The 27,126-nt window shown below is 44.8% G+C and overlaps 1 protein-coding gene across 2 annotated transcripts in view; it reads right to left on the bottom strand.

Moving 5' to 3' along the window:
* The window catches only part of RCC1L (RCC1 like), a 55,156-nt gene that overhangs the window by 10,346 nt on the left and 17,684 nt on the right, over window positions 1–27,126 (bottom strand). For both annotated transcript variants that reach the window (XR_012881432.1, XM_075852888.1), the window contains exons 5-10: window positions 24,414–24,480; window positions 13,924–13,975; window positions 12,650–12,734; window positions 11,467–11,648; window positions 7,173–7,260; window positions 6,627–6,800 (exon numbers count right to left, since the gene is read on the bottom strand). Coding sequence is in view for 1 of the 2 variants with exons in the window: in XM_075852888.1 (XP_075709003.1) it covers window positions 6,627–6,800; window positions 7,173–7,260; window positions 11,467–11,648; window positions 12,650–12,734; window positions 13,924–13,975; window positions 24,414–24,480 (648 nt within the window). In the remaining variant the exon portion in view is untranslated. The remainder of the gene's footprint in view (window positions 1–6,626; window positions 6,801–7,172; window positions 7,261–11,466; window positions 11,649–12,649; window positions 12,735–13,923; window positions 13,976–24,413; window positions 24,481–27,126) is intronic.

Raw genomic sequence — 27,126 nt, 5'->3', positions numbered from 1 at the left:
AAAAACACTGCACCTATCCATAGGTTGTGTCAGGTATCGCAGCTCAGCTCCATTGAAGTGATTGGGGCTAAACTGCAATACAACACACAACCCGTGGACAAGTTTGTCACTGTTTTTGGAACAAAGCAGCCATGTTTTTAAGAGACATACATGGGTTTTCTGAGAGCCCCTAAAAAAAAACAAAAACAAAAAAAAAAACCTAGAATAAATCAGTTGCCGTACTGTAGGCAACCTAATGATAGTATTCCTACAAAAAAGAAAACGGTACTTACTGCTACTCTGTTTCCTGGCATGCTCCGTTTGTTGACATGGCTTGCGGAGTGGATTGTTTACTCAGCTTTCTGCTTAAACAAAATTTCACAGATTGCTTTGCACTGGGTAAACACAGCGCGTTTCCTGCTGTGGAAATACATACCCCGGAAACGAAACGTCACTAGTGACAAGTCGTTTGCTGGGCTAGGACTATTGGCTCCTAGCCCATGTGATCGGCATACAGCATGCCACCAGAGGCCGAAAAAAATGTCATGTTGCAGGTAATGAGACGTGCGGGAATAGCAGGGAACAGGGGTACTTTTGAAAATAAGTAAATTACGTTATTATGTTAGGCCCTGTTCACACTGAGTTTTTTTGCAGGCAGCGGGCAAAAGCCACCCGAGGAAAAAAAAAAAACACCTCTGCCTTTCATTGTAATCAATGTGGTGCAATTTCGGCAGTTTCTTGGCGCGGATTTCGACGCAGTTTCCACGTCAAAATCAGCGTCATAAAACTTAGTGTGAACTTGGCCTTAGTGTGTAGTAAACGTTAGGTTTATGGACAATATAAAAATCTCAGAAAACCCCCCTTTAAAAAAGGGAACCTGTCAGCAGCAATTCACCTATTGAACTCTACTCACCCCTCACTGGCCGCTGCTGTCAAAAGTTCATTACGGTAATCCCCTCTCCTAAACTCCTCCCCCGACCGCAAATAACGGTCAGGCAAACATTTTGCGCCTTTTATGGTAATAATCCGTCAGTCTCGTTAGTTTCTCTTCTTATGCCCACCCACCGCCAAAAACTGGCCTGCCCTGAATGACAAAACCTCATCGAACGCGTATGAGTCCGTCATGTATGGTCCGACACCCTTCCCTGTTTTATACGGACATCAAATCTAGTTACTGCGAATGTGATGCTATGGTGTCCCGTTGTGCGCACGCACCAGAATAGGACATGGATGCGCGAGCGGGGGATTTAGTGTGTGCTGGGTGGAGGCGAGGTGCTGTCAATCAAAAGTAAGGAGGCGGGGTTAACTCGGAAAGGCTTGAGGAATGAATATATGACTTTTCAAAACGAAGAGATGACTCATTCATGCGCATTAGCATACAGTGCAAGAACACAAAAAAATGGATACTAAAGGTACAGAGCCGACTTAGAAGACAATTATAGGTTACATAACAATGATTTTTCACCCACTACCACCAGGTATTGCTGGTTTAATAGGTAAAATGCTGGTGACAGGTTCCTTTTAGAGATGCAAATCACACTTTAAGCCTAAATTATATCTCTAAACCTTTTTCTGGTCGAATTCACTGGGAGACACAGTACTATGGGTATGGGCCCCTGCCACTAGGAGGCTGACATAGTTCGGAAAAGTCTTGGCTCCACCTAGGTAGATGATACCCTTTCCAGAGACACTGACTAATTTAGCTTGTAAAGAAGCAGAAAGAGAAGGCTACATTCACACGACAGGCCGTGTGATGGCCGTTTTATTCACAACATTTCTTTTTTATGGCCGTTTTTTTAGCTGATGTGCTGGCCGGGGTTTTCAATCATAGAGGAAGTCCCTGATGTGTCTGTTCATATATGGACAGTGACGTCAGGAGATCCTCCTGGAGCGGAATCTCTGGCCATAGCATTGGCAACACTCTGGTTGGGGATTCTTCTCCTAGAGGGAGCACCAATGGCGCTATGGGTGTTGTGTGTGGCTCTATCTACAGGGGGGGGAAGTGTGGCGCAATCTACAGGAGGGGTGTGTGTCACTATCTAAAGGGGCACTGTGGCGCTATCTACATGTGCACTGTGTGTGGCACTATCTACACCGCATTCCAAATTATTATGCAAATGTTATTTTTCACAGATTTTCCTAAATAGTCGATGCAAATGACAGTCAGTATAATCTTCAAGCCATCAACCGTTGGAGTATAATGCTAATTTTATTGAACAAATCTCCTAATGATAACAGATTTTTTTTTTAAAGTAAAAAACTCAAAATGCACTGTTTCAAATTATTATGCACAGCAGAGATCAAAACATTTTAAAGGGAAGGTGTCACGAAATGTTTTTTTTTTTTTCATATGTTATTGCTTTTATTATGTCATTAAAGTAAATTTTATTTATTTGTGTTGTACCATTTTCTTTTTTCTTTCTTTCTTTCACTTCTCTATGGGGGCTGCCATTTTTTTTTAATCTCTGTATGTGTCGATTAACGACACATACAGAGATGGAATACGGCACATACATCCCCATAGAGAATGCGAACGGGAGCCGTTCCATTTACTATAGCGTACACCATCGCATGCGCCGCTCCCACACAGTCCAAAAGGAAGGTTTTCCTAAAGAGTGACAAGGTACCAAATTAAGATCCCCAGGCTCAATGGGAAGCCTGTATGGAGAGATCACATGAGCAACCCCTTGCAAAAAAAAAAAAAAGTCTTCAGCTGAGAATGAAAAGCCAAAGTTCTCTAAAAAGGATCAGACTAAGTAAGGATAAGCCTAGTCCCTGTTCAAGGCCTGATTGCAGGAAGGACAGAAACCTAAATGTGGAGCATATTATAGGATGGAAATTACCGTTCACAGCAGCGGAAATAAACCTTTTTTTTCATATTCAAAATTTTTCCTGGTTTTAATACAAACAAGTACAAACACAGTCGGAGAAAATGTGTCCCCACAATAAAAAGAACATGACGAATAAGGAAGGGCACAGCCCAAACAGGAGGGTGAACATCACAACCTATAAGAAGCACAAAATACGACAGCAGTCTGAGCAAGCATAAAGGAAAGGAGCATTGCATAAAAAGGAAAATAAAAATACAACAATTCAGCTTCCCAGACATCCTAAAATGCTGTGGCAATAGCATGTAAGCGCAATCACAGGAAGTAATGACCACCCGAAATAGACACAATAAGGCAAGGAAAAGATAGAGTGGGAAACAAACAAGGGTAAAGGAGAGACAAGGGGAGTTCATGGTGAACCTGGACTCCAGTTCCGGATTATCATAGGTAGATGAAAAGCAGCTATGCGCCTGTCAGAGACGTGGTTGGAGCTAGCAAATCCCCACGCACCTGTATGTAGTCCCTACTCAGATGAAGTCTCATGGGAAAGGATGGATATTGTGTCTCAAGTCACTGCAGTACGGTAGGTGGAAGAAGAGAGGAACGTAAGCCAGTGAGACAGTGTCCTTGTACCGTATAGAAGCGGCCGATGAATGAGCAGAAGGTGCTCCATTCGCTGTATTAAAGCAACCTCCTGAAACCACTCATCCAACAGTGGAGGAACTGCCGTTTTTCACCTGCAGGGGACAACCGATTTGGCAGCTCAGAGGGTGTCTAATTAGGGAGCGTTTGTAAATGGGTAGTGGCATAGGGAACATGAATAAAAGGACCGCCTCGGGACAATTAGGGACCGAGACCCCAGTAACTTCTAATATAATTTTAAGGACCACCTCCCAAAAACTCTGCAAGGCGGGGCAACTCCACCAAATATGAGACATGGATCCCCCCGTCGCCCCACATCGCCAACACGTGTCAGGTACAGACTGGTACCATTTATGCAGGGCAGTGGCAACCCGATACCACCTAGAGATAATTTTGTAGCTAGTTTCCTAAGCTCGGATGGCTATAGAGGCTTTCTGGGAAAGGTAGAAACATCGTCTCCATTGTGCGTCAGAGAATGTCGCGTCCAATTCTGCCTCCCAAGCCCTGCAGAAGGATGGGAGATGAGGGGATCGCTGGGAGAGAAGTAGTTGATAGAGTGTGGAGATGGTGTGTGCAGGGGACCGGGTGGAAACACATAACTGCTCGAAGTCAGTAAGCGGCCGGTGAAGGTGAGCCTGACGCTTAGTAACACTATAAAAATGTTTTAACTGGGAGTATTCAAATATGTGATGTGGTGAAAACGTATCAGCTGGGCAGATAGTGGCTAATGGGAGTACCAAGGAATCGGAGAGAACCTGAGAGAAGTACATGAGGTTGGTGGAAGACCTACCTAGGAAGAAGAGACAGGGTTGTCAGTAATATGGGTCAATGGACCCAGTGGGTCAACGAGTGAGCCCCCTATCCCAGAGGACCACAGTGCCAAGAGGGTATGGAAATCAACAAAGGAGGCGGGAGGCGGTCTGTTCCTAGGCAGAGTCGAAAGAGTACGAGTACAGAGTTGTTGGGCTAAACGAACCCATAGTCTAGAATCATGATTGTGAAAAAAGTCTAGGACACGAGCATGAGTCAACGCCAGATAATAAAGACAACAGGCCGGCAGACCAACCCCACCTGCAGCCCTGGAACGAGTAAGAATTCTCCTAGGCCTTAAAGGGATCCTGTCATCAACATCTTACCTGTCAAACTCGCCTGACCCCTCAATGGCCTCAGCTGTCCAGAGTTCATTCCTGTTCTCTTCTTTCCTGAAGTCCTCCTCTGTCAGTAAATGTAGTCGTTTAAACTCTTCCCGCCTTTTATGGTAATTATTTTTCCCTCTGGGACTCAGCTTCTTAACCCCGCCCACCGCCGGCACCTGTCCGGCCCTGACTGGCTAAGGAGCTGTCAATCAAAAAGAAGGAGGTGGAGTCCACTCTGAGACGCTGGAGAAATGAAAATCTGACTCTTTTCAGATAAAGATTTGACTCTTTTCTGCTCATTTGCATACGGCGTGGGACCACTGAAAAACGGAATACTAAAGCTACAGAGCTTACTTAGAACATATTTATAGCTTAGATGACAATGATTTTTCACCCACTTTCACCAGGTATTGCTGGCTTTATAGCTAAAATGCTGGTGACAGGTTCCCTTTAAGCCTTTTTACGTACGGTGATAGACTTTGGCTGACTGAGGTTTCCTCGCCTTTAACATTGTCTGGATGATCGGTTCAGAGAGAACCCGGCACTCAGAACCTCGACTTCAACAGCGAAGCCATTAAACGCATCAAAGGTAAATTGGGCTAAAGTAGCAGACCTTGAGAAGGGAGGTCAGGTTGAAGCAAGAGATGAAAAAGGTGATAACACATGCAGGGTTTGACGCAATTTTTTGTGCAGTTTTTTGAGCCAAAACCCGAAGTAGATGCAAAAGAAAGGTAGCGTATAAAGGAAAGACTTCTACTTTTACCTTTTGTATCTACTCCTGGCTTTAGCGTGAAAAACTGCACCAAAAACTGCATGTGTCAATCCAGCCTTAGGCTGCAATTACACACAGCGTTTATGTGTCTTCTTTTGCGTGTCGTCGTCCCCCCCCCCACCCCCGCAAAAAAAACCTTTGGCCGGTCTATAGTAAAATATGAGAAAGCTTGGACACACTGGTTTGTGGTTTTTTGTAGCATTTTTTTTTCAAAACCCAGCACGCTCTAGCTATAGCCAAAGATATATTAAACATACACAATTTTATTGGTAACATATAGAAATACATTTAAGTAAAAAATATATATGTATACAAAAACATATATTGAAGGACAAGACTCTAGACAGAAAGTTTCAAGGAGCACACACATCTCCCCCTGAGGAAGCAACATTCGAGCGAAACGCGCGTTGGGGTTTTTTGTGCTAGGAGCACTATCGGACTATCACGGCAATATGGGTAAGCTCTGTTCAAAACACTCTCTCTTTTACTACCCAATCTAGGAAGTCATCTGATCTAGGCGCTATAAATGGCTCTTAGACCTTTATAAAATTTGTCTCCCTGTATTGGGCTCCATGTAATATTGGGCTTGGTTTAATCCTGACCGAGCTGCCTATAAATGTGACTATACCCATTAAGAGGGACTTTGTCCCACTACATTTGAGAGACTTTGACTTTACAACAACTCAGCTGACCCAAATTTGCATACTGTTACCAGCGATACCTGCTCCTTGAAACTTTCTGTCTAGAGTCTTGTCCTTCAATATATGTTTTTGTATACATATATATTTTTTACTTAAATGTATTTCTATATGTTACCAATAAAATTGTGTATGTTTAATATATCTTTGGCTGCAAACTCTCTTCTTTTGTTTCTAATATAGTTAAAAAGAGTTGCCTATCTATTTATATATGGGAGGTTGGTCGTTGACTCATACCTAGCCCACAGTATTAATGCGTTTAGGAGTGCATGTTCTGATTACGCTCTAGCTATAGTGTTTTTTTCTACCATTTTTTCCCATAGGCTTCCCTATAGGCTTTTAAAAGCGCCAAGAAAAATGAATGTACAAAATGACACTAAAAGAAAAACGTTGCAAAAAAAACCCCACTAAAATTCTTGAAACGCATGGCGTTTTTTACATGCGTTTTAAAACACTGAAAAAAAAGTTTGTGTAAAGGAGGGCTAAGGCACAATTCTGCTAGGGTGAACTAATCAGTAGATCGTAGATGTCGATTTAAAAAAAAGAAAAAAAAAAGTTGGTCTAAACTTACTTGATACTGCAGCAAAGTGCCCCAGCCCAGAGGAGATGATGGACACCTTCACGTGTGGATTGAAGTCGTTTAAGCCGAACAATGTTGGAGGAATTAGTTCTGGGATGGAAGACTCCAAAAAGTTTGGTCCTTTTCCAAGAATACCATAACCCCAAACAAAGACATTTCCATCTTCTACAGAAAATGTTAACAAAAATGTATAGAATTATTTAACATGTAACATTCTCTAAAGAATCAAATGAAATGTAAAATATCTTTTCACACCTGGGTAAACTTTCAGTATAGCAACAAGAGTTTTATAACATTAGTTTAATCTTCATCTCAATGCAGCGGTAACATTTACATACAGTGCTGGACTAATAACCACAAGATCATCAGCTATGAAATCTTTTGCTGGGCACCACCTTCTAACTGACAGTACTGTCACCTTGCAACATAAGAATCTGCACCATGGTTATTCATACAAAATAAGATTGCATACACATCTATGGACACTTTTGGGTCATTCATTTTAGTTTTTTTTATAAAATTCAGATTTCCACTGACCATTTAAGAGAGCACAACTAGTCCCTCCACATGCCACCTGTTTCACCTTCCCAACGTGCTGAAATGGTAAGAGCCGAGGAACATGGACCTTAGGGAAAATAATAAACAAACATGTAAGCGTGTTACTACTTTTGTAAAAAAAAAAAGTATACAAAAGATAAGGGGAATTTATTAAGACTTAATCTAAAGAGCACTGAAGATGAGTGTAATTTATTAAAAGGCGCAAGCGTGTGCCAGAAAGTCAAACCTAATACAAATGCGAGCTGGAGTAGATTTGAGCTATAATTTGAAGGGGCAGGTAAGACCCTACCCCTCCCGCTAAACCCTGCACACTTTTTAGTAAAGTGCCATGAGCGGTCCAAGTGACTCAAAAGGCAAATTTTTTTGTGCAAATTGCGACTTTTAAGGCACTTGCAACTTTTCTACGCCAGAAAACAGGCGTAGAAAGAATAAATTCTCCCCATAGACCGTAACGTACCTAATAAAAAGGGCGTAGTTTTGACATATTACTACTTCACACATTCAGCTGAATTTAACTTTTTTCTTTCTTTTTTGTTTACGATAAAGTCAAAGGCAGACGTATGCAACTTTTATTGGTAAACTTTTGGTTTTATTTTGCTTATTCTGCATAAAACAGCCGGCAGGATGAAGGTGTGCATGGACAATACCATTATGAGCACCTAGAGCCAACCTTAGCATCAATACCTTGAACAAATATTTTTTTTTAGATATTTCTATAGGCAATCATTTTTTTTATATACATAAGAGAGTAATTTTGGCTTAGGACTGGGCGATTTTGCAAAAAAATAAAACCTCTTTTTATTTTAAAAACTTTGGGCGATTTTCGATTTGAATCTCGATTGTCTTATTTTTTTTCTGTTTATTTAGCCAAGAGATATTTATATAAAGAAAATAATTTATTAAAATAACTTTTTAACATATATTGCTATAATTATTGTACGTAACTTCACAACTTTTAACCTCTGCAAATACTTTATCAGAAATACAATTGGAAAAATGTCTATCTAATTCAGGGGTGGGGAACGTCTGGCCCGCAGGCTGCATAAGGCCCACAAGATCACTTGGTTCGGCCTGATCACCAGACCCGAGTCAGTGATGTGAGGTCAGGTGACCGGACTGGTCCACTCCCGAGCCGGCACAGTTCAGTCACCTGACATCACGCCAGTGAGGTGAGGTCAGGTAACTGGACTGGTCCACTCTTGTCACAGAACGCCCCGACCTCACTCTGACCGCCGCTGCGTCATTCCCCCCCTACTCACTCACATTTAGGAGCAGAAGGAGGGCGACGGCCTGAGTGAGGCTGGTGCGTGCCAGCCCGGGAGTGGACCAGTCCAGTCACCTGACCTGATGTTAGGTGACTCAGGTTAGGTGACTGGACTAGTCCACTCCCGAGCCAGCATGCACTGAACTCCTCACTCAGACCACCGCATCTGTACTTGACACCATCTGCCCTCCTCCTACTGCTGACCTAAAATTTAGAAGCTTAGATGAGGCCGAAATTTAGCTGTAGTGTAGAAATAGGACCTGTCCTAAACACATGAAGTGAGGTCAGGTGACTTAAAGGTTTTTTTTTCCCATCAAGGACATTTATGATATATCCACAGGAGATATGCGGGTCACAGATCTATCTCTAGAATGGGGCCCCCTAAACCCCGTTCTACCTTTCTGTGCTCTGGTTGACGTGTGTGATTTCCGACCATGAAGAAGAAAACCGCTTAGCTTGTTGAGCTACGCTGTTTCCATAAATCCCGTAGAACAGAATAGTAGTTACGGAAACAGCGGAGCTCGCATGCTGCGCTGCTTCCGTAACTGTTATTCACTACTATGGGAGCTATGGCAACAGCGCAGCTCAGCGGGCGACGCTGTTTTCTTCTTCATGGTCGGAAGTCAGCCGGAACACAGCAGCAGAACGGGGTTTAGTAGACCCTGTTCTAGAGATAGATCTGGGACCCTGTGGTGGGACCCGCATCTATCTGACATATCCAGCGGATATGTAATAAATGTCCCTGATGGGAAAACCCATTTAAGTAAGTAAATCGGAGCAACTTACTGCTGCGAGCACTTCTTTTCAAAACCTAACATTGTAAAGAGTCGACTGCGCTCCAGAATGACCGGCGCAGTAGCAACATCATCAATACCGGCTAACATCACACGTTTCACCAAAGAGAAGTAGGTACAGCCATCACATTAGGGGTGAGTTCATTAAATGTTTGATCAAATAGAGCAGGCTAATTTTTAAGTTGATAGTTTTATATGGCCTGCGAATGAGGTTATAAATATCCAAATGGCCCTTGGCAGAAAAAAAGGTTCCCCACCGCTGATCTAATTGATTATAACTTGTGTTCCCCGACAGGGAACAGGTTTACAGAATCTATAATCAATAATGCACTAACATCCCCTTCTGCTCGTCACCACCTCAGCCGGTCTCCAACACTGTGAAAAACTACGATCATGGTACATGTGAGCGGGACTCCTGGCATCATAGTCATATGGGCTACAATCACACATCAGTGGAAAAAAAAAAATGGCCATTAAAAACTGATCAATTGTCAACTTTTCATGTCCATCTTGCATCAGTGTCTCCATATTCTCACCCATTTCAATCCGTCGGTCTGCTTTTAATAGTCGTTAAAAAATAAAAATTAAAATAAAAAAAAAAGGGATGGATTTCATTTGTCAGGGATTTTTGGCCCAATCCTCTGAAAACACTGCAGTGCTGATGTAGATAGTGCCACAATGTCTCTGTAGATAGTGCCCACATATAGTGACAGAGCCCACATGTAGTGACAGTGCCCACATGTAGTGACATAGTGCCACAGTGCCCACATATGGTGACAGTGCCCATATAGTGACATAGTGCCCATATAGTGACATAGTGCCCAAATCGTGACAGTGCCACAGTGCCCACATATAGTGACAGTGCCCACATAGTGCCACCACCCCAATATAGTGCCACAGTTCCCATGTTGATAGTGCCACACCCCCTTGCAGATAGCACCCCCACCCCCATGTAGATCGTATCCCACTCCCCCTTGTATATAGCACCGCCACATGTAGATCACACCCCCCTCCTTTGTAGTTTGCAGCACATGCAGATTGCACACCCACACCCCTTACAGATCACCGCACCACCTCTCTCCCTTGTAGATCGCACCCCCACCCCCATGTAGATCGCAGCACAACCCCCACATGTAGATCACACACCCCCCTTCTTCCTTGTAGACAGCGCCACTGTAGTTGCCACTAGGAGCCGAATCCCCGGCCAGGGATTCAGCTCCTAGAGGGAGCTACTGTGTCACTATCTACATGGTGGAAGGGGTGGGGGAGAGTTGTGGTGCGATCTGCAAGTGGGGGGGTGCAATCTGCAAGGGTGGTTGGTGGTACGATCTACAAGGTGGGGTGGTGGTACGATCTACAAGGTGGGGTGGTGGTACGATCTACAAGGTGGGGTGGTGGTACGATCTACAAGGTGGGGTGGTGGTACGATCTACAATGGCAGGTGGTGGTATGATCTACAATGGCAGGTGGTGGTTGGGTGCAATCGGCAAAGGGGGTGCTACCTACAGCTGGGCTGTATCTACAGGGTGTGTGGCTATATACTAGCAGTCCCTGCTTCCCCACAGAACTGCTGTTCCGTACTGTATCATTTTGTTCAGTACAAAACAGCAGTTCCATGGGGAAGCAGGGACAGAATAGAGCACAGCTTGTCAGACGGGGCAGACCAGGCAGTGAGGACAGTGCCACTAAAGAATCTATTCAACGATTCTGTTAAAAAACAGAATCATGAGAGCCCCATAGCCCTATATTGGCTCACTATTTTTTAAGAGTATTTGTTTTTCATTAAATGACATATGCAGCTTTTCCCTTGGACACAGTTCTTTATAAGGCTCTGCTACTGCATTTTTATGGATCTTGTGGTCTGCAGCATTTACATAGACAGAGGTTTCAACAAAACATACAGGGGCAGATTTTCAAACGCACGCTTACAAATACACAGACTAAATGCGCCAAATGAATCTGTTCTTTGTAGTGCAATTTATTAAATTTTTCTTAAATGATTTGGGCTAAAAAGAAAATCTGCCCTACAGTGCGCCTGTAGGAGAACAGAGGAGTATTGGCAGAATGTGAAGCAGGATCTGAATGAGGCACCTGATCGGACAGGAGAAATATATAGGTTCTCATAGATGGAATCCAGTAAACTCGACAGTTCAAGTGAACACTTAAAAAAAGATTAGAATTTTGTTCTTTATATTTTTGCAAACTATTATCTTACTTGTGTGAGATCAGTTATGGATGCAAACTGCAAGTATTCCGAATTTCCCCACCCATAAACGTCTCCTTCATTCGACACGGCCAGGCAACAATCTCCGAAAGTGGCTACCTGAACAACATTCACACCGGCCAAATCACCAGAAAGTTTGGTAGGTTCACTGCTGATGTTGTAATGTCCCTGACCTGTAGGAATATAAAGTACCAAAAAAACAATTAACAATAAATACAATTCTGTATCAAAAACACTTGATCATTGCATAGGTTACTAAGAAACAATCAAAGGGGAGGTTGCACAGTATAACACACAATATAAGGCCCTGTTCTCAGTTTTTTTTGCAGATAAAAAAATAAAAAAAATCGGCCTCAGAATTATATAAGGAATTTTGAGCCAGATTTTGAACTGCCTGCATGTATTTTTCTGCGTTTTTCGCCCCTGGCCATAGAAGCTAATGCAAGGACTGCGATCTCAATAGGAGGTCAGAGGCGGAAACCGCTTTTTTTTACCACGAGCGGCCAAAAGCCGCCCGGGAAAGAAAATGCCTCTGTCTCCCATTAAAGTCTATTTTTTTTTGCACCGGATTCTGACATCGTTTCCGCGTCGAAATCAGCGCCAAAAAAACTCTGTGTCAACTGACCTTAAGGCCCTGTTCACACAGTTTTTGTACACTTTTTTTGACGCGGAAACCGCGCCAAAAAACGTCCGAAAATGCCTCCTATTGATTTGAAGCGGAGGCGTTTTTTTACCGCGAGCGGAAAAACCGTCTTGAGGTAAAAAGAAGCGGCATGCCCTATCTTCGGGCATTTACGCCTCTGACCTCCCATTGACATTAATGGGAGGCAGAGAAAGCGTATTTCGCTGAGTTTTTTGCCCGTAGCACTCAATGGGTGCGATCGAAAATCGCTGCGAAAAACGCAGCGAAAATCGTGGCAAACGGCGTGCAGACAGGTCAAAACCTGCCTCAAAATTTTGAGGCAGAATTTTCCTCCTGCAAAAAAACTCTGTGTGAACAGGGCCTACTAATAGTTTTTCCATATAATTTGAGGTACAGTTTAACTAGCCCCACAAAACATTATTTAGAGTCTCAAGGAGGAGAAATGACAGGGTTTGTTTATATTATATGACACATTTTACAAATGTAACAAAAATAAATCTAAAACAAGATTTAAACTCATTTGAAAATGACCTGTTTGCCCATCAGCTCCCCAGCCACATGAATAAACCTCTCCTCGCTCTGTCCTGAACAGAGAATGATCTTGTCCACATGCAACCTGCAAACACAAAGACAAATTGTAATAGCTGCCAAAATGTCTTGAAAAGCAAAAAAACATTTCAAACCATGTTGAGACCGTTTCCCCCTTTTTTTAGTACCAGGGTATTTTTGCCCATTGATGACAAGACACAGTTGAGCAATTAGTACATAGTTGGGAGTGGAATTACTGGCTAGAAAACCTTTTTTTCTATTTCTGCTCAGTTACGTGAAAACAAAAAGTTTTGCTTTTTTTGTGTGATATATCGGGGTTTTAGGTTTGTACAATGCGTTATGTAATTTGATTTTTATTTAATAGAAATACTCCAGCATCAGACGAAATGTTTTAGAATTAGAAGATGCTTACAATAAATATGTACCCATACTGTCCAATGGTCTTGATGGTGGTTGATCTATTATGAGAACATAATGTTAAGAAATATGGTGCCATTTTTTCAGGCAAGACAGGCACGTCATTAACCCCCATGATGTTCCCATAATTTCAGATAAATAAATACATTTGTGTATGTGTGTTAACTTGTAAAGTTCTGACCTGTATAGCAAGGGTGTCGTTGTCTACCTACATCATCTCTGAGCGGACTAAAGGTTTTATCTTCTTAAAAAAGCATCTATTATCCCATTATGCAGAAATCAGGACCCAACATTGCCCCAATAAGTTTTACAGCTAATCGACACACATAAGATTAGTATTGGCCAGAACAAAGCCAGTCAAGCATACATTGGATCGTTTGTATGAACGATCAGACCATCATCAACATGCCAGACTAAAGTGGCAGATTAGAGAGATAAAACCAAATAAATAATAAAAAAAAAAGACTACGTGTAGTTTCAGCCAACAATCGAAAAAAATCCAAACTAACATTTTGGCAGAGAGTATTCTGTCGTCAGCCATTGTGAACTAGCTAGCGATGGTTGACCAAAACGGTTATAATAAAGGGGTTTGCCCAGCAGGTGCCGAAAAAGGTAGAACAGGATTTAGGGGACCCTGTTCTAGAGATAGGTGCTGGTCCTAGTGGTGGGACCCGTATCTATCTGACCTTTATGGCATATCCTGTGGATATGCTGTAAACTGATTTTGGACGTCTTATTTTGTTTGTCTAGCCAGCTTTACAACTCAGTAGGCAATCAGCCGTTTTTAAGCCTAGGTTTTCAGCAGCTGCAATAATTTAAACAGTGGCATTGTACCTTACCTGAACAACTCTGCTGTCAAGCTGCTTGACTCTGTGAATCAACTGGCTTTCACTAGCAAAAAAAAAAAAACAACAATAAGTGTTTTGTGCATTTATTTACCTTGGGTTAACCCTTTACACTGTCAAATTTTTGGCACACCTTGTGCAGAGACTTATTTTAAAAGCAAAAGTTAGTTTTTTTGTGTTGGTTCATTCACACTAAGTCTCAAGTCAGGTTATAATCAAAGAAAAAAAAAAAAGATACAGCTTTTATAATGTTGCCGGTAAATGACCACAGATCTGAAATTGTGTTGTCAAAAGGCAAACACTCCATCAAGTATACCAATATCAGAGATGTGCATATCCCCACCCCAATTGCTCTCTGGCACAAACCAAAAGTAAAAAGTCTTGCGAGTATATGGCGGGACTGAAACCGAGTTCCGCAGCAATTACAGTAGCAGAAAAGTGAATGAGATTACGAAAATCTCATGCCCACGCTGTGGGAAACAAACAAAGCGAAAACGTTCATAAATTGACCACGCTGTGGGAAAAAATCTGCAGCATGTCAGTTTATGCTGCCTTTTCAATGCTTTTCTGTTGCGGGTTTTCACCATTTAAATCAATGGGGATATGAGGATGGAGGAGTTGCTGTCCGCTGATAGGGGCAAATCAGTGCTCTTTGTCCACACTTGGGCAGTATGGTCTGGATTCCGGGGTGGTGCGGATCTACCTCTCTGGCTGGATGGAATGTTCTAAAAGGCTTATATAGCCTAACGGAGTGCGCTTTGTCTGTATGTGTTCCCTTTGTCGTCTGGTGTTTTGTGTTGTGTGTCTATACATTTAAAAGTGCACTTATACATGCCAACTCTTACTTTAATGGGGGACTGGTCCCCTGAATATTGCACTGTTTTGATGTGAACATGGTACAGTTATTACCGTTACATTTCTATTTCTACTCAATCTTGATGGTTGGGAGGCTACCTCCTAATGATGTTCATATACATATATTTATATGTTATATATTGTTATTATAATATGAAAGTTAATATATTGCACTACGTGCAAATTTTTCTTCTTTTTTGCAAATATGTGAAATGTTTTTATACTGTTATATTTTCAAAATAAAAATCTTTGATAAAGAAAAATAAATCAATGGGGATGTAAAACCCACAACAAATAGTCAAGTGTTGCAACTATTGCGGAAGAAATTCTGCTGCAAAAATCGCAACTCAGGAAAAAAAAACAGAAAAACTGGATTTTTGTACTTACCAGTAAAATCCCATTCTCTTTGAATTCACTGGAGGACACAGTACAGGTATAGGCCGCTGTCACAAGGAGGACTTACAATAAGTTAATATAAAAAAAAAAAAGTGTGTGGCCCCACTCAGTTGGCTATACCCTCTGCTGAGCACTCAGCTCCTCAGTTTGTACCAAGTACAAATGTGAAAAATAACCTCAAGAAACCCAAAAAATAAAAGAAGTAGGGTGGGATCTGTGTCCCCCAGTGAATTCAACGAGAAAGGGATTTTACTGGCGAGCACAAAAATACTGTTTTCTTGTTAAAGTATTCACTGGGGGACAAAGTACCATGGGATGGGTCCCTTAGGCTGGCCAAAAAGAATCATAGCCATGCGAGCAGCCAAAACCACAGCTGCGTGCAACACCATCCAACCCAAACTGGCATCGGCCGAAGCCAATGAATGGATCTGGTAAAACCTCGAGAAGGTATGCAACGTGGCCCAGGTGGTGGCCTTACAGACTTCGAGTGCCAAAGCCTGATGCCGCAGCACCACCTAGGAGGCACCAACTGCCCTAGTAGAGTGAGCAGTGACCCGGAATGGATGTTCCCTACCCTTAGCAAAGTAGGCCCTTTTTATGGCCAAAACGGATCCAGCTAGCAATGGTGGCTTTTGAAGCCGGGCCTCCCTTAAAAAGGACTTTCAGGAACAACAAAAAGGGAGTCCGTCTTCCGGAAGGAATCGGTCACTGCAATGTAGGCCCGAACGACATTCAGACAGTGTAAAGAATGTTCCCTCTGATGAGGTAGTTTTGGACAAAACAAGGGAAGGACAATGTCTTCATTAAGATGGAAGGAAGAAAACACCTTAGGCAGGAAGGATGGCACCGGACGAAGCACCACCTTGTCCTGATGAAAAACCGTAAGCAGAGGTTTGCAGGACAAGGCTGCCAGTTCAGAAACTCTATGGATAGAGGTGATCACCACAAGGAAAACCACCTTCCAGGATAAGACCCTGAGTGAAACTTCCTGCAATGGTTCAAAAGTTGCAGCCTGGAGAGCATCAAGGAACAGATTGAGATCCCAAGGCTTCAGAGAAGACCGGGTAGTAGGAGAACAGTGTGTGACTCCCTGCAAGAAAGTCGAAATTGAAATGAAGAAGGCCAAACTGGGTTGGAAAAAATAGATAGGGCTGAGACCTACACCTTTAGGGTAGCCAACCTGAGTCCCTGATCCAACCCCACCTGGAGGAAAACCAGAACACGCATAATGGAAAAACGGAGGGGGTGGAACAGATGGGATGCACACCACCTAAAATAAGCCAACCGGTACGAAGGTAAATCCTTTGGGATTGAGTCTTCTGGGCCCTTATCATGGTCTGAATGACCGGATCAGAAAAACCTCTGAACTTCAGAACCACTGTCTCAAAAGCCAAGCTAACAAACGCAGCCAAAGGTAAAGCAAGGTAGAAAATCAGGCCTTGGGAAAGGAGGACATGCCGCTGAGGAAGTAGCCAAGGGCGTCTGCAACAGGAACATGCGATCCACATACCAAGCTCTGCAAGGCCAGTCTGGGGACACCAGAATGGCTGGAATTCCTGCGTCCTTGACTTTCTTCAGCACGTGAGGCAGGAGTGGAAGAGGTGGAAAAAGATAAAGGAGGCTGAAGGACTACCGCTTCTATGGACCTGGGATCACTGGCTCCGGGGACGTAGTCCGGACACTCGTGGTTGAGGTGAGAGGTGAAGAGATCCACGTACGGGAAGCCACGCTGAGGGCAAATAAGGCGAAATATCTCTGGATGAAGAGACCATTCTCCGGGGTCCAGACGTTCCCATCATATGTAATTCACCTCACAGTGGTCTACTCCTGGGATGTATTCTGCAGAGATTGCTGGACGTTTTCTTCTGTCCGGCGTAGGATCTTGGCGGCTTCCTTCCATACGGCCCTGCTTTTTGTGCCGCTCTGATGATTGAGGTACCCCACTGCTATAGAGTTGTCGGTCTGTATCCGCACGGAAAGACCCTGGAGATGAGACGTCCATTGAGACAGGGCCCAGAAAGATGGTCCTGTAATGTCCGTGGCTGCGGGGGGGTCAGCTCCGTTCTCCCCGACAGCCGCAGCCACGAGTCGGCAAGCGCTGTCCCCAGCCTCCTTCTCAGGAGAAGCCAGCGCTCGCGTCTACTCACCACAGCCGGATCCCGTAGGGTGCGCGCGCACGCTCGTGCCCGCTCGTTCATGAAACTTGACCCGTGAGTACTCTGGACTATAAGAGCGGTCCAGCCCCCTAGTTCTTTGCCTGAGCTCTGTTGTGTATTCCTAGTCTTTCTTGCATATGGCCTCCTAGTGTTTCCTGCTCCCAGTGTTCCTGTTACTGTATCCTATGCCTGTATCCTGATCTAGTGTCGTGCTGTGCTGTATACCACGACTGTCGTTCACCTGCTGCCAAGTTCCTGCCAAGCCTGCCTTGCTACTGTCCGAGCTGCCACAGGTACCTATACAAACTATAGACTTTAACCTGCGTCCTGTTGGCCAGCTGCCTTACAGCCAAGACGATACGGCCCAGTGGGTCCACGAACCCTACGTGACAGGCCCTCAGTTACAAAATGTTGATCTGGAGCGGAGCCTTTGGGCCAGACCAAATGCCCTGGACTGTGAAACGGACGAAAACCGCCCCCAGCCGGACAAGCTTGGGTCCGCTGTGATGACTTGCCAGTGTAGAGTAGTGAAGGGCCTTCCCTGAGAAATACAGATGAAGGACATCCACCACAGCAGTTCCTTCTTGACTGAAGGGGGCTACGGGTCATCAGATCCGAGTCGTCCGGAGACCTGTCCCAACATGATAGGATTGCCAGCTGTAGAGATCGGGAGTGAAACTGAGCAAATGGAACTGTCCCTAAGGTTGAGACTATCGCCCCCAGGACTTCCATCCGCTTCTGCATGAAACAAGGAGCATTCTTGCAGAGTACTGTCTCTCCCTGTCTGAGCGGTGTGATCTTGTCCTTGGATGAGAATATCCTGGCAGCCTATGTATCTAGGACCATCCCTAGAAACTCCACTCTCCGAGTACCAGACTTGGAAGTGTTGATCAGCCATCTGAATCTGGGAAGGCAATCCAGTGTAATGTTGAGATGTCCAAGTTGTCCTGTTTGGAAGGTGCCTTCACCAGAAAGTTGACCAAGTGTGGGATAACCGCTATTGCCCTGGATCTGAAGAGAGCCGTGGGCACTGCCATTTCCTTGGTGAAGACCCTTGGAGCCATGGCCAGCCCAAAGGGAAGAGCCACAGACTGGAAATGTTCAGAACCCACCACGAAGTGCAGGAAACGCTGATGTACTCGAGCAATGGGAACGTCAAGATAGGCATCCTTGATGTCTATTGAAGACAGGAACTTGTCCACCACCAAGGAAGCCACCATCGATCGCAGGGACTCCATGTGAAACCTCCAGACCTTCACATGTCGGTTGTGACGTTTTAGATCCAAAATGGGTTGAAGGGATCCGTCCTACTTTGGTATAGTGAAAAGGTTTGAATGAAAACCTCATGAATAGTTCTGGAGTTGGTACTGGAAAAATTACTCCTTATTGGAGGAGGCTTTGAAAGGCTCAAGAAAAAGCTTGAGCCCTGGAGTGGAACAAAAGGGGATGTTGACAGGAGAAAATACCCGGGTGGGGGAGAAGAAAACTCTATTTTGTAGCCTGTCGACACAACCTCTCGCACCCAGGCGTCTTCGATGTTTTTGAGCCATGTCTCCTGGAAGGAGGGAGCAGCTCGTGTGAGGGCAAAACTTCAGGCTGTGCAAGTCCGCTGGGCCGAAGCAGGTCTGGTAATCTGTTGCAGGGCTGCCAGGAGTTTCTAGACCGGAAGGAAAACCTCTGCGTCCAGAAGGGAGGGGAGTCACGTGAGTTTTGCCTCTGACGTGGAGTCAAGTTCCAAAATTAACTAAACTACCTCTGTCTTCTGGTACTGGGAACTGGGTGGCGCCTTTAACGACGTCATGGCAGTAAAGTGCTCCTACCGCCTGTAATCGGAGAAATTAGTTGGACCCGGTCAGGGCTGTAAAGGAGATCCTGGACAAAAGGAAGGGCGAAAACCTTCTTCCTAGAGGCACTGTCAGTATCCCAGTTCCTACTCCAACTGGCCCTGCGGACAGTCAACACATTAGCCGAGGCCTTAGCCGACCGTTGGGCAGCTTGGGAAGAGACGTCACAGACGTATTTAGACATCTGCAAAAGCTGTGCAGCTAGCAGGAAGGTATCCACGAGAGTCCCCTGAATCAATCAAGGTCTGTAGTTGAGTAGCTAGTTCAATACTAGCCGAGCTGACTCAATATGCGGCAAAAGAGGGTCTGATGGAAGCCGCAGCCATGCTGAAAGTGGCTTTTGCCATAGACTCCATTTTGGCATCAACTGGATCCTTGAAGGCGGAAGTATCTGCAACTGGTAAGGTATTTTCAGAAAGCCAGGCCATGGGAACATCTACCTTGGGGTGAGCTGACCATTTGGAAATACACTCAGAGAATGGAAACATATAGTCCATAGTCTTGAACACAGGCATGGGCAGTCAGGGTGCTTCAATGCATCAGAAAACAGTTTGTGAAATCCTTTGTGTTCTGGAAAGACCAGGGGGGGGGGGGGCGTCTGTGGCGAGGCAATAATAACTCATCCTGAGGGGATTTAGCAGGATCATCCGCAATCTTAAGGATCTCCCTCACCGACTGAAAGATATTCGCTTCTATTATACTTAAACTTCGAATTTGAGGGAGAGACGCTGCCTGAAGAAGCGGATTCAGACATATCTCTTGAATAAAAGCAATCAAGGACACCTGAAGAATTTTTGTCCAAAGGGGAATCAGAGGAGGAATGATCTCTCTTTGATTTTCTGGCCCGCTTGCGGGATACTCTAGGAGAACTAGAATGAGTGTGATCAAGGGAAGAATGCCTGGGTGCTTGAATGGGCTCTGAGGCCTGAGAGGGGCCAGACACTTGAGATGCTAGCTGCTGAGAAAAGCGTTGCAAAGTATCCGCCTGTGCCTGAGAGAGGCGGGCGAGATTATCAAACTCCTGGGTGCCCGTTGGGGGGATAACATGCTCACCAGCCATAGGAGCTCACATGGAAATTTTGTACTGTACCGCGTACATGCAAAGTGCGTTACAATGGTGTGGGGGTTTTGGGCCTTAGGAGCTTTCCTCTTTGAAGACACATTATGAGACCTTAACAAAAAAACTACAGCCAGCGGCTACCCTACCAGATCCCCTAGGTGCTGTGTCCCCCGCAAAGCAGAAACTTTCCCAGCGCTGTATGTCTTCTGCACACCAGCTCAGTGTACTTTGGCGTTCACTACCGGCGATAGAGTGAAGATAGCGTCAGAGGAAAACAAAACCCCTCCCCTCCGGCCGAGCCAATGCCGCGATGGTTGGACATGACGGGTGTGTGACTCAGGAGTGGAAATCGGGCGGGAGCGAGTGGGGGCGTAGCCAGCTTGTGGCCTAGCAGAGAGCTGAAGCCAAGGCCTGAACTAATGGCATCGCCGGCGGAACACCGCGGTGTGTGGAAACACCGGAAGATAATACAGGTACTGTGAACCTTGCAACTGCCGGCACATAAGTGCTAAAAATCACTTAGGAAGGATACAAAACCTCAGGAAAAAAAAAAACTTCCATTTACTATTATGCCATTAGGCGCACTGACATTGTCTGAAGCACCCGCAGAATTGCTCTTTTCCCGCTATCCCCCTGGGTAATGGTGGATAGAATGAGGACGACATACCTATCAGTCGTCTTCAGACGCAGCCTGGCACCCCCTCGGACAATGCACACACGTGGTGTGGCTGTGCGGCATCCTCGACTGCCGATGCGGTATTAATAAGGGATTGGGTGACCAAGGCAGGGAACATCTACCTAAGTGGTGGGCATCCACTGAGGATCAGTGTAAATAGCATCCACCAAAATGGCAGGCATCCAATGAAACAGAGGGAGTCAATTCTGCCCAGTGCCCGCAGTAGAACACACGAGGGACTCGCACCCTGTACCTAAAAAAAGAAATTAAAATAAATAAAAAATCTAGCAGAACTGCCTGCAGTGCAGGACATGTCTACCTCCTACGGAGAGGGCATGGCCCACTGGGCAGAACCACATATTTTTTTTTATGTTAACCTAGTGTCAGCGGTCTATACCATTGTACAGTGTCCCACAGTGAAAACTTTAAAGAGAAAACTTTATTTGGTTTAAAAGTAATATAAAAGTTATACTTACCACCAGGGCATTGTCATAGCGACGCCTTCTTCTGTTCTTGTTCCAGGCTGGCCTACTGGGATGACGTTTCATCCCATGCGACTGCTGCAGCCAACTACAGGCAGCTGCGGTCATATGGACAGCAGCGTCATCCCAGGAGGCCGGACTTCACGGACGATTGAGGCACGCGTCACCATGACTACGGCCCAGGGTAAGTATAAACTTTTTTTTCAAGCGGTGCTTTCCAAGGCGGAAATTCCGCTCAAAAAGCTGCACCACAATGTGGTGTGTTTTTTCGAATGAAATGTGCTGCGGGTTCTAGGTTGGATATGCTGCATAGTTGTACACAGCACATCCGACCCGTGGGAACCCAGCCTAATGGTATACGGCAGTTAATGAGGTGTGGTAAAGGGTTCCAGGTTATTTGACTTTGGGATGAGAGAGATAGCACCTAAGGCTTTGTTCATATCTGCCTCAGTGCTCCGTTCCGACTGAGCTTTCCGTCGGAACTGAGCCCTGACTGACACAAACTGAAACCATAGGTTTCTGTTTCCATCACCATGGATTTCAATGGTGACGGATCCGGTGCCAATGGTTTCAGTTTGTCTCCGTTGTACAAGGGTTCCATCATTTTGATGGGATGAATACCGTAGTGGACTATGGTATTCATCCCGTCAAAACTATGGAACCCTTGCACAACGGAGACAAACTGAAACCATTGGCACCGGATCCGTCACCATTGAAATCAATCTTGATGGAAACGGAAACCTATGGTTTCAGTTTGTGTCAGTCAGGGCTCCGTTCCGACGGAAAGCTCAGACGGAATGGAGCCCTGACGCAGATGTGAACATAGCCTAACTGACGTAGAAGGGAAAACTCATTATTGGTTTACTTTTGCAAATTTTTATCAACTTGTATTTTATTGTTCTACTAGAGAAAACATCCAACACAAGTAAAAGACAGCATTCACGTCTCTTGCAATACTTTGTGAAATGTATTCTGGTTGTGCGGCATAAGCCTTTCAGACTCAGCTTAAAGGTCACAGAACTAATAAAGTTCACAGTTGCAGTGAGACGCGACTGGTCTCTAGAACAGGTCTTGGATATCAGTATTTTCTTGTGTGCATACAGAACTGCATTTTTTTACCTGCTTGTTTTTGTATTATATGCAATTAAGCCCTTATTCACACGACAGGGTTTCCCGGCCGGGTGACGGCCGTTCATAAAACGACTGTCACACGGCTGCAGTAGGTACAATAGACCCCTAATGGGGCTATTCACACGACCGATTTTTTGACGGCCCGGGAAACCTGCCCGTCAAAAAATGGGACATGCCCTATTTTCGGCCGCCCGGCTCCCATAGAAGTCTATGGGGCCAGGTAATACACGGCCATCACCAGAATGTGCCCCGAGTGACGGACGTGTCTTCAGTCGCTCGCGCTCTCTCTCCTCCTCACAGTGCAGAGTGCATGTGAGGAGAAGGAGGGTCTTTTTTTGCTCCCTGTAGGAGTCGGAATCCCCAATCCCCGGCCAGGGAATGGGGATTCCGCTACAGGAGAAGTGAGTGACTACACTGTCCATATATGGCCACAGCGACGTCACTCACTTCTAAAGCGGACTCCCTGACCCTGTGGCCGAGGATTCCGCTACAGGAGGAGTGACTACACTGTCCATATATGGATACAGTGACGTCACTCACTTGTGAAGCGGAATCCCCGACCCTGTGGCCGGGGATTCCGCTACAGAAGAAGTGAGTGACCACACTGTCCATATATGGACACAGTGGCTTCACTCACTTCTGAAGCGGAATCCCCGACCCTGTGGTCGGGGATTCCTCTCCAGGAGAAGTCAGTGACTACACTGTCCATATATGGACATTGAAGTCAGTGACTTCTCCTGGAAGGGGCGGTGCAGCCTGCAGCGGGCTGGGTGGCATTACCTGCAGCGGGCTGGGTGGCATTACCTGCAGGGGGGCTGGGTGGCATTACCTGCAGGGGGGCTGGGTGGCATTATCTACCAGGGGGCGGTGGCATTATCTACCAGGGGGCTGTGGCATTATCTACCAGGGGGGCTGTGGCATTATCTACCAGGGGGGCTGTGGCATTATCTACCAGGGGGGCTGTGGCATTATCTACCAGGGGGGCTGTGGAATTATCTACCAGGGGGGCTGTGGAATTATCTACCAGGGAGGCTGTGGCATTATCTACAAGGGGGGCTGTGGCATTATCTACAAGGGGGGCTGTGGCATTATCTACCAGGGGGGCTGTGGCATTATCTACCAGGGGGGCTGTGGCATTATCTACCAGGGGGGCTGTGGCATTATCTACCAGGGGGGCTGTGGCATTATCTACCAGGGGGGCTGTGGCATTATCTACCAGGGGGGCTGTGGCATTATCTACCAGGGGGGCTGTGGCATTAGCTACAGAGGGCTGTGTGTGGCAACAAATTTAAATGAAATTCATCCGATTTTAAAACGGACAGGGAAAAAAACCGGATGCAAAACGGGTCAAAAACGGCAACACGGCCCGGAACAGAATTGGAATGGATGCAAAACGGCCAGGAAAAACGGCCGTTTTTATCGGCCGACACTCGGACCCTGTCGTGTGAATAAGGCCTTAGGTTTTGGTTTGTGACGAAGTTTACTATTATGAATAGTAATTATGTAAACGTCTCTCATATCATTAACAAGTGTGTTACACAAATACATAAACATATTCAAGTTATTAGAGAAATAATAACAAGGTCATCCATTTATTTAAAGGGACAAGAAACCTAAAGAAAATAGTCTGTAGAAGTCCAGCATTTAAAAACAGGTCCAATATATCCCTAATATATGCAAGTAAATGTTTTAGGAGCTTAGCAGAAATGAAAGATATGCAAGATAAATTAACGATCATGAGGGAGACATTTTGGATTATTCCATGGAACAGCAATACAAGAGTTAAACGGTTGTTTATATGCAACAGATTATGTTCAACTGCACAATAAATGTGCTGTAGAAAAGGTAGGCTTTAGGTTTGCTGTCCATTTTAATATTTCTTACCTGTAAATCTCTCCTTCAACAATTCGTCTTGCACACTGTCCATAGGAATTATTCCCAAAACTGAAAACTGCAATAATAAAAGTAAATAAGGTCCTGGCATAAATTTGAGATGGGTAAAATTCAGAATAGACTTTGGGCCTGTAACCTCAAGGGGTCATATCTCCGCATAGAAAATATTAAGAAATGTTTTTACATTTGTAAGGTACATTAAGATCTTAATCACGTAATGGGTCAAGGTAGCATTTTTTCACGGTTGTTTTTACGCAGTATAAAGCGGTTGGGATAAAATGAAACTATGGAAGAGAACAGAAATGACTAAAATATTATCCACATGATGAAATAATAAAATCGGCATAAAATTGGCATTAAACTGCAGTATGCTGTATAAGTCACATTTTACCAAAAGATATTCAATGTTAAAACACTTTTGTGTCAAATTATAGAAGGTATGACATATTCTTCCTAACCAGATGTAAAAAGGAGAATCTTATCCCCAACCCCAATTTACCGAAAGATATTGAAACATTTTCTTCACACTTTTAGGCCCCGTGCACACGACCGTAAAAATCGTCCATAACTGTGGACCGTAATTACGGTCTGCAATTACGGACACATTCACTTCTATTGACCACGGACACCTTGCCGTATATTTGCGGGAAGGTGTCCGGGCCGTAGAAATGTTCAGAAGATTATGTAACATGTCCGTTCTTTTGCTTTTTACGGGCCGTGCTTCCATACTTTGCATGGGAGCATGGGCAGAGAATGTGAGTGTCTGTCCGTGCCCATAATTGCGGGCCGTGATTATGTGCACGGTGGTGTGCATGGGGCCTAAATGTACAGTAAAGGGCGTTTAAAAAAAATTCTGATAGGTCTCCTTTAAATTATTTGATTTTTATAGTAATTTACCAAGTTTCCAAAAGATCGCTACCAAGTCAGTTTACCAAATCACTATTCACTACGGATTTCTCATCTTCCCACTAGAATCCTTCTATTAAGCCTAAAGACACATTGCAAACTTTTTACAGTAGGTTAGTCAAATGCGGCTCTTTTTACGCATTAAACATTTTTTGCCCCAATTAGATTTACCAATAATGAATTACTGGGGTGATCAGCAATGTAGCCTTTAAAAGTCCTCTTACATTGCCCGTCCTGGGCCGTGAAAAAGAGCGGCCTATCAACGAGACAGCTCGTTGATCGGCGATAGTTTGCTCCTTTCACAAGGGGACGAGCTGTCGTTACTCCGATCGCTCGTCCCCATACATTTTTCATGTCGGTAGCACATCTCAGAGAAACGTGCTGCCATACACTTTTAAAACGATGCGATCAGCAGATGAACGAGTGTGTGCTCATTTATCTGCTGATCGCCACCCTGATTACACCGGGCAATTATCGGGAACGAGCATGCTTTGAACGCTCGTTTGCCTGATAATTGACCAGTGTAAAAGGGCCTTAAAGAGGCTCTGTCACCACATTATAAGTGGCCTATATTGTACATGTGATCGGCGCTGTAATGTAGATTACAGCAGTGTTTTTTATTTAGAAAAACGATCATTTTTGACGGAGTTATGACCTATAGTAGCTTTATGCTAATGAGTTTCTCAATGGACAACTGGGCATGTTTTACTTTTTGGCCAAGTGGGCGTTGTGGAGAGAAGTGTATGACGCTGACCAAGCAGCGTCATACACTTCTCTCCATTCATTTATACAGCACATAGCGATATAGCTATATCGCTATGTGCAGCCACATAAACACACTATAACGTTACTGCAGTGTCATGACAATGAATATACATTACCTCCAGCCAGGACGTGATGTGTATTCAGAATCCTGACCACTTCCCTGCACTTCTCTGTGATTTACAGCATAGCAGGCGAAGTCTCGCAAATCTACATAACAGCGCCGTTCACATCATGTACAATATAGGCCACTTATAAGTCTTTGAAGCTAGTGAGAAGTTAAATACCTGTTCACTTAACCCAAGCAATACAAAGCAACATCAAATAAATGTCATATAGCACCTAAAAAATTAGCCATATAGCTGTAATGACAGGGGTGGGGAGACAGACAAGTGAGCCCTAATCTACCCAGCACTCAGTCCCTGCCTACTTGCAACGACCCGCCCTAGGCGACGGGGTACAACTGGGCGACGGTCCCTACGCTCAATAAGTGCACGACAGACAAACAGACAAGGGTACACAGAGCAAGGGGGAGAAAGGGGCAGTTGCCCACGGCAACACCGTGAGCAACAAGAGAAGTGAACAAGCCGAGTCAAACCAGGAGAGTACGAGGTGCCAAACGCAGAGCAGAAGAGTAGTAAACAAGCTGAGTCAAACCAGGAGTGTATGAGGTACCAAACGCAGAGCAGGAGAGCAGTCAGCAAGCCGGGGTCAATATGAAGCAAGGACAATGGTACAAGAAGCTGCAGCAGGGCCAGGAAACCAAACGAGAAGAATCACAAGCAAAGGAGGAACAGGAAAGGCAGGTATAAATAGACAGAGGGCGGGAGCTAGCTCCGTCTGGCCAGGCTGTGATAGGTTCTCCCACTCCTAAGCCTGCCACCCTGAGTGGTGGAAGATGGAGTCAGTCTCACAGACATAGAAGCAGGTGCAGACTGATTATCTATGGGCGTTAACCCCGAAGCTGTGCCTGGCAGATCCTTTACAATAGCTGTCGAATACACAGTGCGCCAAAGAATCCAGATAAATAGTTCTA

The sequence above is a fragment of the Rhinoderma darwinii genome, chromosome 2 (genome assembly GCF_050947455.1).
Source record: "Rhinoderma darwinii isolate aRhiDar2 chromosome 2, aRhiDar2.hap1, whole genome shotgun sequence".
NCBI lineage: Eukaryota > Metazoa > Chordata > Amphibia > Anura > Rhinodermatidae > Rhinoderma > Rhinoderma darwinii.
Note: the sequence above shows the minus strand (reverse complement) of the source record. Positions and strands in the feature narration are given on the sequence as shown.